This window comes from Verticillium nonalfalfae (assembly GCF_003724135.2).
Source record: "Verticillium nonalfalfae strain VnAa140/NRRL 66861 chromosome Unknown scaffold_63, whole genome shotgun sequence".
In the NCBI taxonomy this organism is placed as follows: domain Eukaryota; kingdom Fungi; phylum Ascomycota; class Sordariomycetes; order Glomerellales; family Plectosphaerellaceae; genus Verticillium; species Verticillium nonalfalfae.
The window spans coordinates 60,307-74,208 of NW_021167288.1; the positions used below are offsets into that span (position 1 = coordinate 60,307).

At 57.6% G+C, this 13,902-nt stretch overlaps 4 protein-coding genes across 4 annotated transcripts; 2 read left to right on the forward strand and 2 right to left on the reverse strand.

The window, feature by feature from the left end:
• Positions 1-572: 572 nt before the first annotated feature.
• Positions 573-3,442, forward strand: D7B24_007697 (uncharacterized protein; the record flags this gene model as incomplete). Its single annotated transcript, XM_028641802.1, has 3 exons — positions 573-1,817; positions 1,872-1,955; positions 2,015-3,442. 3 exons carry the CDS (start codon positions 573-575, stop codon positions 3,440-3,442), a joined length of 2,757 nt encoding a protein of 918 aa, XP_028494280.1.
• Positions 3,443-4,843: 1,401 nt separating this feature from the next.
• On the forward strand, positions 4,844-5,680 carry D7B24_007698 (uncharacterized protein; the record flags this gene model as incomplete). The annotated part of the gene is made up of 1 exon (XM_028641803.1): positions 4,844-5,680. The coding sequence occupies one exon, from the start codon at positions 4,844-4,846 to the stop codon at positions 5,678-5,680; it is 837 nt and encodes a 278-aa protein (XP_028494281.1).
• Positions 5,681-5,838: 158 nt separating this feature from the next.
• Positions 5,839-7,201, reverse strand: D7B24_007699 (uncharacterized protein; the record flags this gene model as incomplete). Its single annotated transcript, XM_028641804.1, has 2 exons — positions 5,839-6,419; positions 6,685-7,201. 2 exons carry the CDS (start codon positions 7,199-7,201, stop codon positions 5,839-5,841), a joined length of 1,098 nt encoding a protein of 365 aa, XP_028494282.1.
• Positions 7,202-9,503: 2,302 nt separating this feature from the next.
• On the reverse strand, positions 9,504-13,354 carry ROM2 (RHO1 GDP-GTP exchange protein 2; the record flags this gene model as incomplete). Its single annotated transcript, XM_028641805.1, has 3 exons — positions 9,504-9,608; positions 9,674-10,855; positions 10,922-13,354. The coding sequence occupies 3 exons, from the start codon at positions 13,352-13,354 to the stop codon at positions 9,504-9,506; spliced, it is 3,720 nt and encodes a 1,239-aa protein (XP_028494283.1).
• Between the last annotated feature and the right edge of the window lie 548 nt (positions 13,355-13,902).

Below are 13,902 nucleotides of genomic sequence, written 5' to 3' on the forward strand. Positions count from 1 at the left end.
GCTACTGTGTTATGGCAGACCGGTTTGCATTCTGTTACTCGAGATTCAAGGAGTGTGTGGCGCATATTCCCTTGTCCATGTTCATGTCGTGCGTGTTCCGCCAGGATTGACTCCACAGTCGGTTTCCAGCAGCCAACGACCATGGCCTCTGGGCATGTCGCCAGCGAGAGCATCGAGTCCGTCAAAGATGTCAAATCATATTCTTTGAGGCTTTGTTCGACTGCCATGCTCATTGCTTTCCATGGACTCGCCTTGACAGGTGTGGCACGCAACGCTCTTTGTTCTCCTTGTCCGGACGAATACATCCGAATTTAGTGGCTCTCGAGAATGGGAGCTCTCATGACAGGTAGGGAAACTAAGATGGACAGAACTGCGGAAAGCAAATTGTTCTTTGTGATGAGAAACATGTCTTATACACCGTTGCCGAGATGGTCATGCAGCTGCCCTCTGAATCCCTTGATCACAATTCCATACCAACCATTTTTGCCGTTTGAAACCATCAACTATTAGTCCTCCTTTACTTTGAGATAGTTTACCGCCAAAACGCCCACCAAAAAGAGAACTCAATTACCATGAGTGAGAAAGATGAGGACAAGGCTGCCGAGGGCCGTGTCGGAGACGGTTTAGCCAGCAGCTCGTCTCCCGAAAGCCAAAAGCGCTCGCCAGGCCAATCAAGACGTAAGCCCCTGCCCGGCATTTTTACGCAACGAGCCCCGAGCTTCTCCAGCCGCGCCACCGGAACGCCTCTTGAGAGCGGGATCGGCCGGCGAAGCATGGCCGTCGATTCTCCGTTTGGCCGGCTTCCCCTAACGGCGGCCAGAGGCACGCCGAGCCATACGTTCATGTTCGGCGGCTACAGCGGGCTCGAGGAGATGCGGGAGGCGCTGGAGCGACAGGCGAGTATCATTGACAGGATGATTGTCGCCGAAAAGGAGGTCGCTGCCGAGGCCGAAGACGCCAGGAAAGCCCGCATTGAGGCTGAGCTCGCGGCAGAGGAAATGGAGCGACGGGTGGAAAGCCTGACCAAGCAGCTCAGTATCAGCCAAAATGATCGGACGACTGCCCCTAGCGGACCAGTCAGCGAGAAGCTGACGCCCACACAGCGGGAGAAGGCTCTGTGGGAGGAACTTGTGGAGGCAAATACAAAGGTCTCGAGTCTCGAGGCCAAGGTGTTGGAGTCGAACGAATCAGCCTGTCGCGCAGAGAAGTTCCTCGGAGAGACCGAGAGCAGGCTGGCAGTGGTTGAGGAACAGCATGAACGCGACAGGGAATCTTGGAGATCAATGTCGTATAGAAAGAAGTCCTACGCCGATGAAACCCAGACGCACAGAGGAAAGGGGAAAGATGGTTCAAGCGATAGCAAGGCATCCACAAAGTCCGACTCCACGAAACATGCAAGCGACTCGGGAGATGAGAGGAGGAAGAGACCGCCTCCTTCGACTACTGATACGTCGTCCAATTGCCCCATCTATGAGGAAGAGGATGTGACGGGTGAAGTGCACCTGGAGACCTCCGGTTCGGAGGACGATTACCCAGACGACAAGATAATGCGCGGCCATACACACGTCGGCTGGAGCGAATCAGTCAGTATGCCTCGGGCTGACTGGGAAGCCGTGCTGGACGAATACTCAAGGTTGCAGAATATGAAGGAGATCTTTCAATTTGGCGCTGCAGCACAAGATTCACTTCGTGCGGCCGCTGATGCCGGCCGAGAGAGTGAGTTGCTCGAGATCAGTGATCTCGAGGCTATCTTGCAGGAGAGTTTCGATCCGTGGGCGCAGGAGGAGAATGAAAAGGAACAGGAGGCCGACGACTCAGTAAGTCCTCGGAGTAGGCCGAATAGGCATCCCTTGGTGCTGACCAGCGTGAAGTTCTCAGACAAGGCAACAGTGAAGGACGACGGACAGCATAGTCCAACACGGACCGAGGAGTGGGACCAGGAGGTGGCCAAATTGGTGAGGGCTGTACCTTGTTGTTGATGATACAGTAACAGATGCTAACCAAGAGCTCTCAGCAATCTGAACTTATTAAAATCGAGAGGGAAAAGTCGACTCTCGGCAAGCAGTTGGCAAGCGCTGGGTCAATGATCGAGGGAATGAAGCGCAACTCGAACGAGCGTACAGTCAATGCAGACGCCACCAACAAGCAGTTTCAACATATCGACAAGGCCCTCAAAGAAAAACATCAAAGGCAAGCAGCCCTCAGTAGAGCATATGAGGCGAGTTCGGAAAAAGAACGTATCGACGAGTTACGCGAATCGTTGGCTTCCAGCGCCAAGGTATACAGGGAAGCTTTAACAAGACTGCCTGATGTACCTGGCCGAAGATTGGTTAAGGAGCACGACATGTGCCAGGAACAGGCATCTGCACTGGAGCAACGACTGGGCAAGCTCATGACGCAAATGGCCGATAAGTCAAAGGAAATGGGGACGCAACTCACCAAGCTCACCTCCGAGGCGAACGAGCTTGAGATTGCGCTTTTCCAGGCCGAAGATCGATACGAAGTGGTACAAGAACCGCTCCGAAAACGGCTTCAGCAAATCAAGCGTGAGCTCGAAGAAGCACAAGAAGCCGTTGCCGCGGCGATCCAAGACCTCTATCATGAGACGCATCAATTGCATGGACACAAGAACGAAAGGGGGAATGATGAGGAGAAGGACAGAGAGGGGGTGCTCGACCAGCCACATGTCAGAAAGCTTATCAAGTGGGTTAAAAGCCTTGAACACGAGTTAAGGCAGGCCAAGGGGAACCATGATGAACTGGAAGTTCGCGTTGCAAGGCTTGAGGCGTGGCAGAAGACAACTGCAACAAGGCTTCATGCCACAACAGGGGATCTGAAAGGTGTCAAGCAGGGACAGGACGGCGTCCAGGAGAACTTTGAGGGCGCGCCCGAGGGGCCCAAGACAAACGAGCCGGGGCCGTGGCGGTCCTTGTCAGGCCTGGAATCGACCCTTCGCAGCAACGTCTCGGCCTGGAGGCGTCTGTTGAGTTTTGTGTGGGCAGGCTTTCTTTATCTCGGGATCTTGATGCATGACTTGGTTTTGGGAACGAATCAGCGAGTGGCGGCATGGTCCAAGATGATATCTCCGACGAAGCTGATGCAGAGGGGACGACCATTTCGGTGGCCGCAGCTTCAAGCAAGCGACCTGGTCGTTGTGCTATTCCATGTGACTGTATGGGCCATCATTCTCAAAGCAATTTTGACATGGTGGGCGCTGAAGGAGCAGCAGGACATGTGGTTCAGAGCAAACGGCCTGACGAGGGCGTACTACCACGACATGACTGGATGCGATCCCATTATGGTGGATGAGCGATTCTTCAGCGACGGGTTCCGCATGGTCAACCAAGGGCTTGCAGCTATTCCACGATGGCTACTGCTGATGTTTGACGCTGCAAGACGGGGTTTGGAGGCATGTCTCGGTGTGAGGAGAATATCGGCGTGATTGGGATAGATGATGCGGGTTCCAATAGATATGCTTGGGTAGGCTAACTCAATCTGGTGAATATCACGACGAACAGAAATGACAGATTTTTTTCTTCTTTTTGACTAGTACTGCAGGACTCTCATCGTCTAAGGTTGCGCAGCCAGATAGGTCAGTCAGGAAGATGTGATCCGGCGTTGAGGGAGGTCTTGTCGTTGATGTTGATGGTGATCGAGTCGCTTACCGAGCACCAGCCAAGTGGTGCCTCAGTTTGTGAATTTGGAATTCTCAGGACTGCGGCTGGTGGGACTGTCCCACTGTGGCTTCCACTGATGACAATTGCTAGGTACGGACCTAGGCCTCAAGGAGACCAGGCCTCGGCATCCAGTGGTGCTGCCGTGGGGCACATGCTGGAGGCGCCGGGAACTTGCCACTGGCAGGTCCACCCGGTACTTCAGTTCAGGTCGCCTGGCTTGCTCGGGTGGTCCGCCCAGGAAGTGACACCCCAGTGATGTCATGACTCTATTGGCCATCTTTGCACCACCCAAGGAAGTAGCGAGTCGCAGCGTTCACCTTCCGTCAGTCGACCGACGCGGGGCGGGTGCATTCGTGATCGCAAGCGGCCAGATGTTCCCCCGCTGCCTTCATTTCCATGTCCAAGTGTAGCAGCAATTCCAATTACTTCCCTGTCTGCAGGCTGCTCACTGTTTGCAACCATTTGCTTCTGCTGTCTGGACAGTCGTGGCCTCGCATCACCTCGAGTCTCAAATCAGAGAACCACACATACTAGTACCGACAAACAGCCCCTTCGGATACCTTACAAGCGGCCTGCATCAATTGATCCGAGGCTGAACATCCACACACCCCAAATAGCAGACCGAGTCGGGGTGTTCGTCAAACCCGGGAATGCCGTAGAGGAGACCTTGACCGTATTATCCGAACTGAACGAAGCTCCATCGATCCAATGCCGCCGGCATCCCCACTGGAATTTTCTTTGCTGTTGGTAAGCTCATGTCCCAAACTCAAGCCCGAGCCCAGCCCTCAGTCTTGCATCATCACCATCATTGTGTTCGCAAGTTCTTCGTCACCCCACCCTTCTTATATAGCCTCGTCACCACTCTCAACCTGTAGCTGATTCTTTACTTTTCCACGTAACAGCGAACCTACAGATACCCATTGCGCATCACACCTTTACTACGAACACAAACATCTTTCGGCCGAATCTTTCACCGGCGTTCCTTCAACTCGAGCAGCTCCAACTCCAACAACAGCTCAGCTCACAACCAATCGTCGTCATCCAATCAAGCCTCGAACTCAACCCTCAAAGCGCAACATACCGCATTCGACTCTCCAGATCAATCTCTTGCGGATCGCACTTCGTCTCCTGAGTCCACCACTGCTTCAGCAACTAGCCTGCCCAACATGTCATCCAAACTCATACCTGCCAATCCCGCCGACGTTATGGTCATTCGTGACGTGACGCCCAACATCACCACCTTCTCCGTCCCCTTCTTACGCTTCGGCACGATCAAGGTTGGTGGTCGCGGGACCCTGGTGCGCTTATCCACCGGTACCCTCGCCATCTTCTCCCCCGTCGCCTTGACCGACGACGTCCGCGCCAAGATCGCCGCCCTGGGCACTACTGTCTCCCACATCATCGCCCCCGACATTGAGCACCACATCTTCCTCTCCGAATGGAAGGCGGCCTTCCCCGATGCCAAGCTGATCGGCCCGCAAGGCCTTCCCGAGAAACGCGCCAAGCAGGCATCCAGCGACGACAAGATCCGGGACGACCCCTTTGCCGTCGTTTTCGAGGCTGGTCCCGCCAAGCGCGACCTCCGCATCGACCCGGCCTTCGATGCCGACTTTGATTACGAGTTTGTAGACGCTCACCCCAACAAAGAACTCGTCTTCTACTTCCGCCCCGATCGTGTCCTCATCCAGGCCGATCTGTTTTTCAACCTGCCTGCCACCGAGCAGTACTCTCGGGTACCCGACGCTCAGAAAGCTCCTGGTCTTGCCGATAGGCTTTTCGGCAGCCTACAGACGACCGAAGGCGACGGCAAGTGGGCGAGGCGCGTCCAGTGGCACCTGTTCAGCGCCAAGGACCGAACGGGCTACAGCGAGAGCGTCCGCCGCATTGCTGAGTGGGATTTTGAGACGGTCATCCCCTGCCATGGTGACACCATGGTCGGTGACGGTAAGGAAAGGTTCCTCAAGGTCTTCGCCTGGCATTTGAACGGCGAGAAGAAGCTCTGATCACCTTGTCCGTCATGTTCTCATCATGTTCTCATCATGTACAACAATGTGTTTTTCCTTGTCGTCTCTTTGATACCAGTTTCTATCGTAAACCTGTCAATTCATACTCATAATAAGTGTACATGTTTACTATGTTCACGTTGACGAAACTTGCCATCTCAAGCCAACTCATGCCGTCCTTGCGTGCCTTGGAAGACGGGAGCCTCGAACCTCCGCGGATCCTCGGGCGCCTCGGCCCTTCCTGCCGTGGTATGCCCCACCGGAGCCTCGAAGACGGCCGAGTCGGCGCCGGCCTCCTGCACATCCCGGGACACAGTCGTTGGCAGCTCGCTACTGCCGGACACGGGGCTCCACGGGCCAGCGGAGCTGAGGGTACCCTTTTCACCGTCGGCATCGGTCGGGCTGGACGCTGCGGCGGCAGCCTCGTTGGCTTCAAGAGCGTCCGCCGCTGCCTTTGTCTTTTGAACACGCCGGCGCCAGAGGAAAAAGAAGATGAGAGCCGCAAGAACACCGAGACCGCCAACACCGATACCGACGCCGAGGCCGATTTCGAGGGCATTGGAATCGCCGCCTCCGCCGCCGCCACCGCTATCGCCGCCAGAGCCGGACTCGACGGCCGAGGTGGCAGCATCGGCGGGTGAAGTGGAGGTCTGGGAGGCGCCGCCGGACGTCGCCGAGGAGGAACCTGACGTGGACGTAGGCGACACACCTATCGTGGTCACGGCGGACGGGGTGCCGCCTGGATATGGTTGTTAGTTGGTGGGGTTCGTTCATGCGTCACACGGAGACAGGGGTCGGCCGAGCTTGGATGTGGTGCTTGGAGCTGAACGTCGGTCGGCGCTCGAGCGTTGATTAAGCTTCTTGCTAAGCTTCCGGGAAACAACAAGCCTATCTGCTTCCTGTCTGCTGTCTTGGCGCGCAGCGCGCGAGGGACAAAGGTCAAGAAGGAAAGAAAAAAAGTAGTAGAAGAAAAAGACGGAAAGAGAGTTGGAAGGAGAACGTACCAGAGAAGCGGATGACCTCCTCTTCCTCGTCGCAGTCGGCGGCGTCGTCCGAGTTGGCACAGTAAAAGGCGCCGGGCACAGCCTGGCATGCGGCGATGGGCTGGGGCACGTTGAGGTTGTCGAGGTCCTCGGCATTGGTGCACCACCGCGGGCAGTCGGGGCTCGTCCAGGTCTGGTCGGTGCAGGCGCCGCGCACGAGGGTTGCGCCGGCGAGCTGTGCGGGATCCTGTCCGGCGGCCATACAGAGGCCGTTGCTCAGACAGGCCCAGCCCTGGTTGCAGCAGTGCGAGTGCGTCGTGTCGGCGCCGCCGCCGCCGCACGGGGCCATGTCGGCGGCGGCGGCGGTGCTGTTGGGGAAGAAGCAGGGCGCATCCGTCGACTGGGCTGCTGTCGTCGGGAGGAGAAGGGCGAGGGCGGCGGAGACGATGAGGAGGAGAGGCGGGATGCCATGTGTGCTGCTGCTACCCGTCGGTCCCCGTCTCGCCAGGGAACATGGTGTCTGGCGTGGACTGTTCATCACGTTTGGTTGTTGGTCGAGTCAAAGCCCAGCTTTAGTCGTACTCATGAAGTGTTGGCGAGCGAGCGTTGTGGCGCCAAGCAGCAGCGTTGGCAGCGTTGGTGACAAGATGTGCTGATGTTGATGGTCGTGGTGATGAGGGTTTTGATGGTAGTGATGGCGACGATGATGATGATGGTTGACGACCAGGTCGAAACGAACGAAACGGGCATCAAGACATGAGAGTGACCCAAACCCGGAACAAGACATCAACCCCCCTGCCCTCGAACGCAGCCCAACAGCAGGACACCCGCCCTTTTTACAATATCCCCGAGTTCACCGATCGACAACCGGGGTAGCCGTACTCTGCCCAAAACACACCCAGCCCGTGCCCCCCTCCCCCCCCGTCATGACTTTGATTGACTCTTTTTCCCACGCGCGAGACACAGCGCCTCGCCCCTCCCCTGCCCTTACTCTCGCTCTCGTTCACGAAGCGAGGGCCGATCCACCCCCCTCTGGGTCTGTCCAGTTTCGATTTCACCAACCCGGAGAGCGCAGAGCGCGAACGAGCAGCGCGGGCGGCCAAGGACAAGCAGAGCCCGCGCCGCTTGGCCCGTGGCGGAGCAGCGCGCCGTTTCGCTGCGTGGGGCCTGGCGTGAGCGGTGGAATCAAGGTTATGGACGATCCCTAGCGCGTGGCCATGCTTTCTTGTCGCCGCCGCTCTGCTGCCGGCACCAGACAACCAGACCAGAAGGGTGGGAAATGGGAAATAACACACAAGAAAGAAACGGCTCTTCTCACTGGGGCCGGGGCTTCAGCACAGCCGGGATGCCCCCCCCCTGGCCAACCCAATCTCGACGCTTGCTGTGGTGCCAAGGGGATGCCAAGTGGACACTGGTACTGGTGCCAAGCGGCACACACTGCCCTTCGGCGCAGGTCTGACCTATTTTTTGACACAGCGTTGCTAGCTTCGCTGTCTAGCTGCTCCCCGTTGCTACTGCGTGCGTACGACTGCTGGGGGAGGGGAGCTGGAGAGCTGGGGAGCTGGGTGGTGCTGCGCAACAGGTGAATGCTTCGCCCTGTTCGCGTCAAGATGATCATCACACCACTTTTCCTTTCTCACCCCGCCTGCCCATGGATCCCCGTCTCTCTGCCTCTGCTCTGTCTCTGTCTCTCTCCACACACCCCAGGGTGGAGAGGCCGTGGTGGCCGTGCTGGATAATGCCACTGACCCGTTTCGTTTCATCTCTGCATCGCTCTGCGTCTGCAAGCAGCGCTACCAATTGTGAGCACAACATCATGAGACGATGACGCATTTCCTGATTTCATGTCTCCCCCACTTTCCTTCCTTACTCGTTCTCCGGGGATGGGGAGGGGGGGGAACATGGGCATCAAAGAAGATTGCTCTCTCCTATCCTATCGGGGGCCCCCCCCGCTTTCGACGGAATCCAACGGAGCCGGTGACCGGGCTCCGAGTCAGCTGCCGAGCCTGGCATCCGAGACGAGAGGAACATGGTGGAGAGCCCTTCAGCACCAGCCCTTGCGCTTGACCTTGGACTTGACTTGGACCTGGACGTTTCTCTGCTGCCCAAGAATGCCCGCCGGCCCCACACGCCTTGAGGTGCCTGTCGACGCCCCTACAACGTGGATCGCGGATCCCCTCACCGATCTCCGGTCCCTTACGCGTCTGTCTCTCTTGTCGGCAGGGCTGCCACATCAAAAAAAGGTCTGGAGGCGCGGGGCGGGAAGAGCGTGCCTCATGCCATGTACGGTGCAATTATTCAAAACACGTGTTGACCAACAACACGGTCCCTCGTGTCTGTCTCTGTCTCTGCCTCTGCCACTCTCCCTCTGCCTCAGCCTCCACCTTCGTCTTCGCGTCTTTTGACATGACCTCAGCCCCCCCCCCCAGTCGTCTCCTTCGCGCATTCTCTCTCATCCTCTCGCTGCCGTCCCCCTGCCTTCCCTTCCCAGTCCGTTGATCCCGTCTGCTGCCCGCCATGATGATAATGATGACGATGCTGATGATGAAAAAAAAAATCGGGGACGGGTCGGTGGCTGTGGATGAACGCAAAGGCTGTAGCTGTACCGCTGGTATCAATCCACCTCTACTCAAAACACACAAGAGAAAAATCCTGCTACGCGTTGTCGCCCATGTCCCCCCTTCTCCTCTTGCAGCCAACGAAGCACGCTCTTGCGTCGCGCCGATAGGGGGAAACGACAATCCTGAACCTGCGTCTTTTGCTCTTTCACCTACACTGTCCTGCTCCCTCGCCACGTCTCCTCCCTCGCTGCTTGCCAGAGGATGTTAACCCCTCCCCGTTCATATAGACTGTGGCGGAGGTAGCTCGGACCGCCTGTTGTTCTTCCAAAAGTCCAGCGCCTCCACAACGTCCTCTCCCTTTTCGTCCTCGTACGCAAACAGAATCTAAGGCGAGCCGTGGTTAGTTCCCCTCGCGTGGCTTGCAGAACGTGTCAGGAGCATGGACTCACCTCGTGTGTGCTGCTGTGCAGCATGCGGATGTTCTTGTGCGGCACAATGTGCACCGCCCCGTTCTCAATGTTGCGCAGCTCGATAAAGTTGGCCTCGAACGCCAAGATCCACGGGTAGCTCAGCGCAAAGCTGTGCGGCGCACCCTCCCAGTCGATCCGCCACTCGGGCCGCGCGCGCCAGCCGTTGCGGTTGACAAAGAAGGAGAACTCGGAGTAGTTGAGCAGGAACTCGCCATTGAGCCGCTCAATATGGATCGGCTTGACCGACTCCTTGCGCGCCACAAAGTCGAGACTCGTGTCGGCCTGGTCCAGCAGCGACTGCGTCTCGAGCGTCTCGAGCGACACGACCTCGAAGCCCCGCGCGCACGCCACGCAGAGCTTGCTCTTGAGGAAGTGCACAGACGACGACTCGGTCGGAATGTAAAACTCCTTGAACGGCTTGAGCTCGTCCTGGCCCGCAAACATCTTGCCGAAACCCTTTTGCTTCTTGCCCTTGTTGAAAGCATCCGTCGGCTCGTACACCTTGATCGTCGTCGAGAGCGCCGACGACTTGACACAGCAGACCAGGTGCCGTCCCAGGCAGATACCCGTCTTGAAAAACGTGCAGTGGCTCTGGATCTTCTTGCCTCGCTTCGACGAAGCCGGCTCGGTGGGATCCAGCGCTGCGATGGCATACGAATACACTGCCTTGTTCGTGAGCACCAGCAGCAGCCCGTACTCTTCGAGGATGTCAATCTGCGTCACCACCGCCGTCTCGATGACCCGCTTCGGCATCATGTCCTTGTTCTTGCGATCCGAGACGTAGATGCCCGTGTCCGTACCGTAGATCAGCTTGCGACCACCGTCGCATGGCGTCACGCAGTTGATCTGGTTCGCGCCCACAAAGTAGTTGCTCGAGATGACCGTCGTGTTGAAGAAGTCGGCCCTCGCCCTCAGCTGCTTCTGCGCCTTGTCGATGAACTGCAGCCACTTGTCACGCCCCGCTTGGTTGGCTGCGTACAGCGTCAGCTCGTATCCTGCCTTGCCCAAATGGCGAAACGTGATCGGCCACCCTTCGCTCTTCTTTCCGTCCTTGGCGTTGTTGCCACCCAGCGGGAGAAGACTCGAAGAAGTGCGCTTGACCCCTTGCTGAGGGATGACTTCGTCCATCTCGCGAATCGCCAACAGCTCCAGAGGAATCGGCTATGCATCATGTCAGTATTGCTGCGGCTGCACCACGGGGCCCACACGCAGGCACAGATTACTCACCCTTCTGTACGCCTTGATTTCCTCGGCCTTGCCAGCTTGCTTGACCCGCACGAGCAGGACCGCGTGGTCGAACAAGTAGGATGTAATTTCGTTAGCGGGAGATGAGTCGTGCGGCGTCTTCCTCAGCTGGCTCTTGAAGACAATCTCTCTGCCCTCTTCCGTCAGCCTGAGCTCGACGCGCTCGTTCGGTCGGAAACGCAGCTGCTCATGCAGTCTCTTGAGGTGGAATCTGTTCTCGGCCTTGCCTGATTCGCGGTTGACCCTGCTCAGCAGATCGCGAATCACGGTCAGAACCTTGGGAAGGTCCTCCTTGTCCGAGTTGCTTTCCTCCGAGTGCTTCAGCACCGCCTCCAGCAGAAGTGGATAACGCGCCAATCTTGTCGTCGGCTTGGTCAGATAACCGTTGAGTTCCAGTTTCCGGGATTCCTTGCGACGCTCAATCTCTTCGACGAATTTGGCGAAATAAGGGTTGATGCTCTTTTCGTTCTCAAACTCGTGTTTCGCCTCCATCTGCTTCGAACCGTACCAGATGAAAGGCTCGAATTGCGGGACGAACTCGAGGAACACATCTCCCACGTTGTGGACAACGGGATTCTTCTGCTGGCGTTCCGTCAGTGCCCTCGCAAACCGTGAGCTGACGAGGTGCAAGCTGGGATGGTCGATAATATTGCTGAAGATGGCCTTGACAACCCTCTCGCGACGGCTGATCGGGATGGGGGAGGCCTTGGATCGCAAAGGCAAGATCCAGAAGTCGCGTAGATACTCCAAATCCTTGACGAAGTCCCGCTCCGTGTAGCAGATTTCAGAAATGACCTCCTGGCGCTTCTTCTCCTTGTCATCCACCTTGTCGGCAATCTCCTGAGGAACCGAGTTGATCCAGAGCTTCTGCTCGTCCGTTTGGTCGACATCATCGGCGTCCGCCACTGCGCTGTCCTCCTTCTTCAAGCCGGGCTGGATCTTCAAGTTGAGCCTGGAAACCTGCTCTAGCCTCCTGGGGCACGCAATCGAGTAGCAAAGGTTGTCTCGCGTGCACGTGGGTGAGTAACACTCGGACAAGAGTACAAATACACCGTTGACGGGGTTGTCGTCAGGTTGATCGGTCAGAGTTTCGCGGAACTGGTACATTTCCGATGTCGAGTCGCGTAGACGGTGTTCGTAGGTGACATCGTGGAAAAACTTCTGCGCATCGAGCGCACGACCCAGAAGAAGAGCCAGGTTTCGATCAGTGGTCCTGATGATGTACGAAAGAACATCCACTGCCTCCGCGCCGCTGAAGGCGCTCTTGTATGCCAGCTCGTTCTTGGTGCGGTCTCCCGTGATGATCTTGTGCTGGAAGCACTCGGCGACTCTTGAGAGCATGGCGGGATAGACCAGAGGTGCTCTGATTTTCCCGGTGGGGGGACGCTCACCGTCGGTCGACTTGACGGATTTCGTGCTCATGGACGGTCGGTGCCCAAGCGTGGTATCGGAATCGGCGGGTGTGACTGGGATCGTGATAGTCGAGGCCATTGACATTGTTCTCTGGGTGTCGGCGCTCGAGGACACCATGCTCGTGGTTCTGGTCTGTGAGCCCGGCGCTGGAGGATAGCCTCCGTTCGAGTACCCGGTGTTTGGTACGCTGTTGCTCGTCGGTAGCTCCACGGGAGCCCTACGGTTGGGGATGACTCGGCCACTCATGGTCTGGTAGGAGCTGTGCTGGCCGTCTCGTTCTTGAGGGGGGAATCCACCCGTCATGGACATGGATCGGTCATCGTGGCGTTCGGGTACGACGCGACCCTGGGCAGTTGTTCGTGATGAGTTGGGGTTGTAGGGAGCATGACGAAACGCGTTGGCAGGCGCCTGTTGCTGGTAGGCGCTGGGAGGGGGCTGATAATGCGGCTGTCTTGGTGCTGACGCAAGAGACTGGGAGCGATAGGGGTCGTTGTTCATGCTCGGGGCAGGGCCGCCTTGGTGGAAGCGCTGAGCGGCGGTCCTCGCTCCGGCCGCTCCTTGAGGAGCGCCGCGGGAGTCGGGTCGAGGCGGCGGCGGACCACCATACCGGCGCTGTTGTTGCTGCTGTTGGAGATATTGTGACTGCGGAGACGAGACTTGGTATCCTCCCGAGATGGACCTCTGCCCGGGGTAGACGCCGCCAGCGCTGGCATCCCCGTCCATGGTTCGTGTCCTCGGCGATAGTGGCTGTCGGTCGCCATACTGGTTGGGGATCGGCTGACGCGGCGGCGGTTGTCGTTGCATAGGGGGCGGCATGCCCGACATGTTGGACTGCATGGTCTGGGTCCTACCCTGAGACATCATCTGAGGGGGCACGGAGGAGGAAGTCATGGTCTGCGAACGACCGGGGGGCGGGACGGCGCCAAATATATTAGAAAAGGCGGCATCGCGTTGACTGCTCGAGGGGTGACCACGAGGGTCGCGTTGATAGTAGTCGGACATGATGGCTGCACCTGGATCAGGGGAGCAAAGGCCGCAGTCAGTTTTCTGCGTACCATGCCAGGAAGGATCTCTTGGGCTGGAGAAGGGACGAGAATGTAGAGAGCTGACAAAGGCGAGTATGAACAGTGTGTGGCTTACCTCATGAAAACCCCCAGAGGCCGGCGACGGCGTTGCAAGGCAAAACCGTCGGGGGGAAGGGGGAGGGGACTGTGTATCGCAAGCTGGCTATCTCAGTATCGGGCTGAGCGCGGGCGTCTCGGGGTATGGTGATTGCGCCTTGGCGAGCAGACCGACGCGCTGTCGACGTTGTGCGGATTCGCAGTGATGGTCGCCGGCGGCAAAAGGCCTCGTGCGTTTTTTCCCCCTTTGTTGATGGCCTATGGTGCCGATCAAGGTTTGGGGGTCGTCGTGGGTTGGCGAGAATGGTGGGTCGGTTGGTCGGTCGGGCGGTCGGCAGGAGATGATGAATCCGCGACAAGGAGGAATCAATCGGGCCCAAGGTGGGAGCAACGGTGTTCCTGCAGCTCCAGAAGATGGATCAGATTATC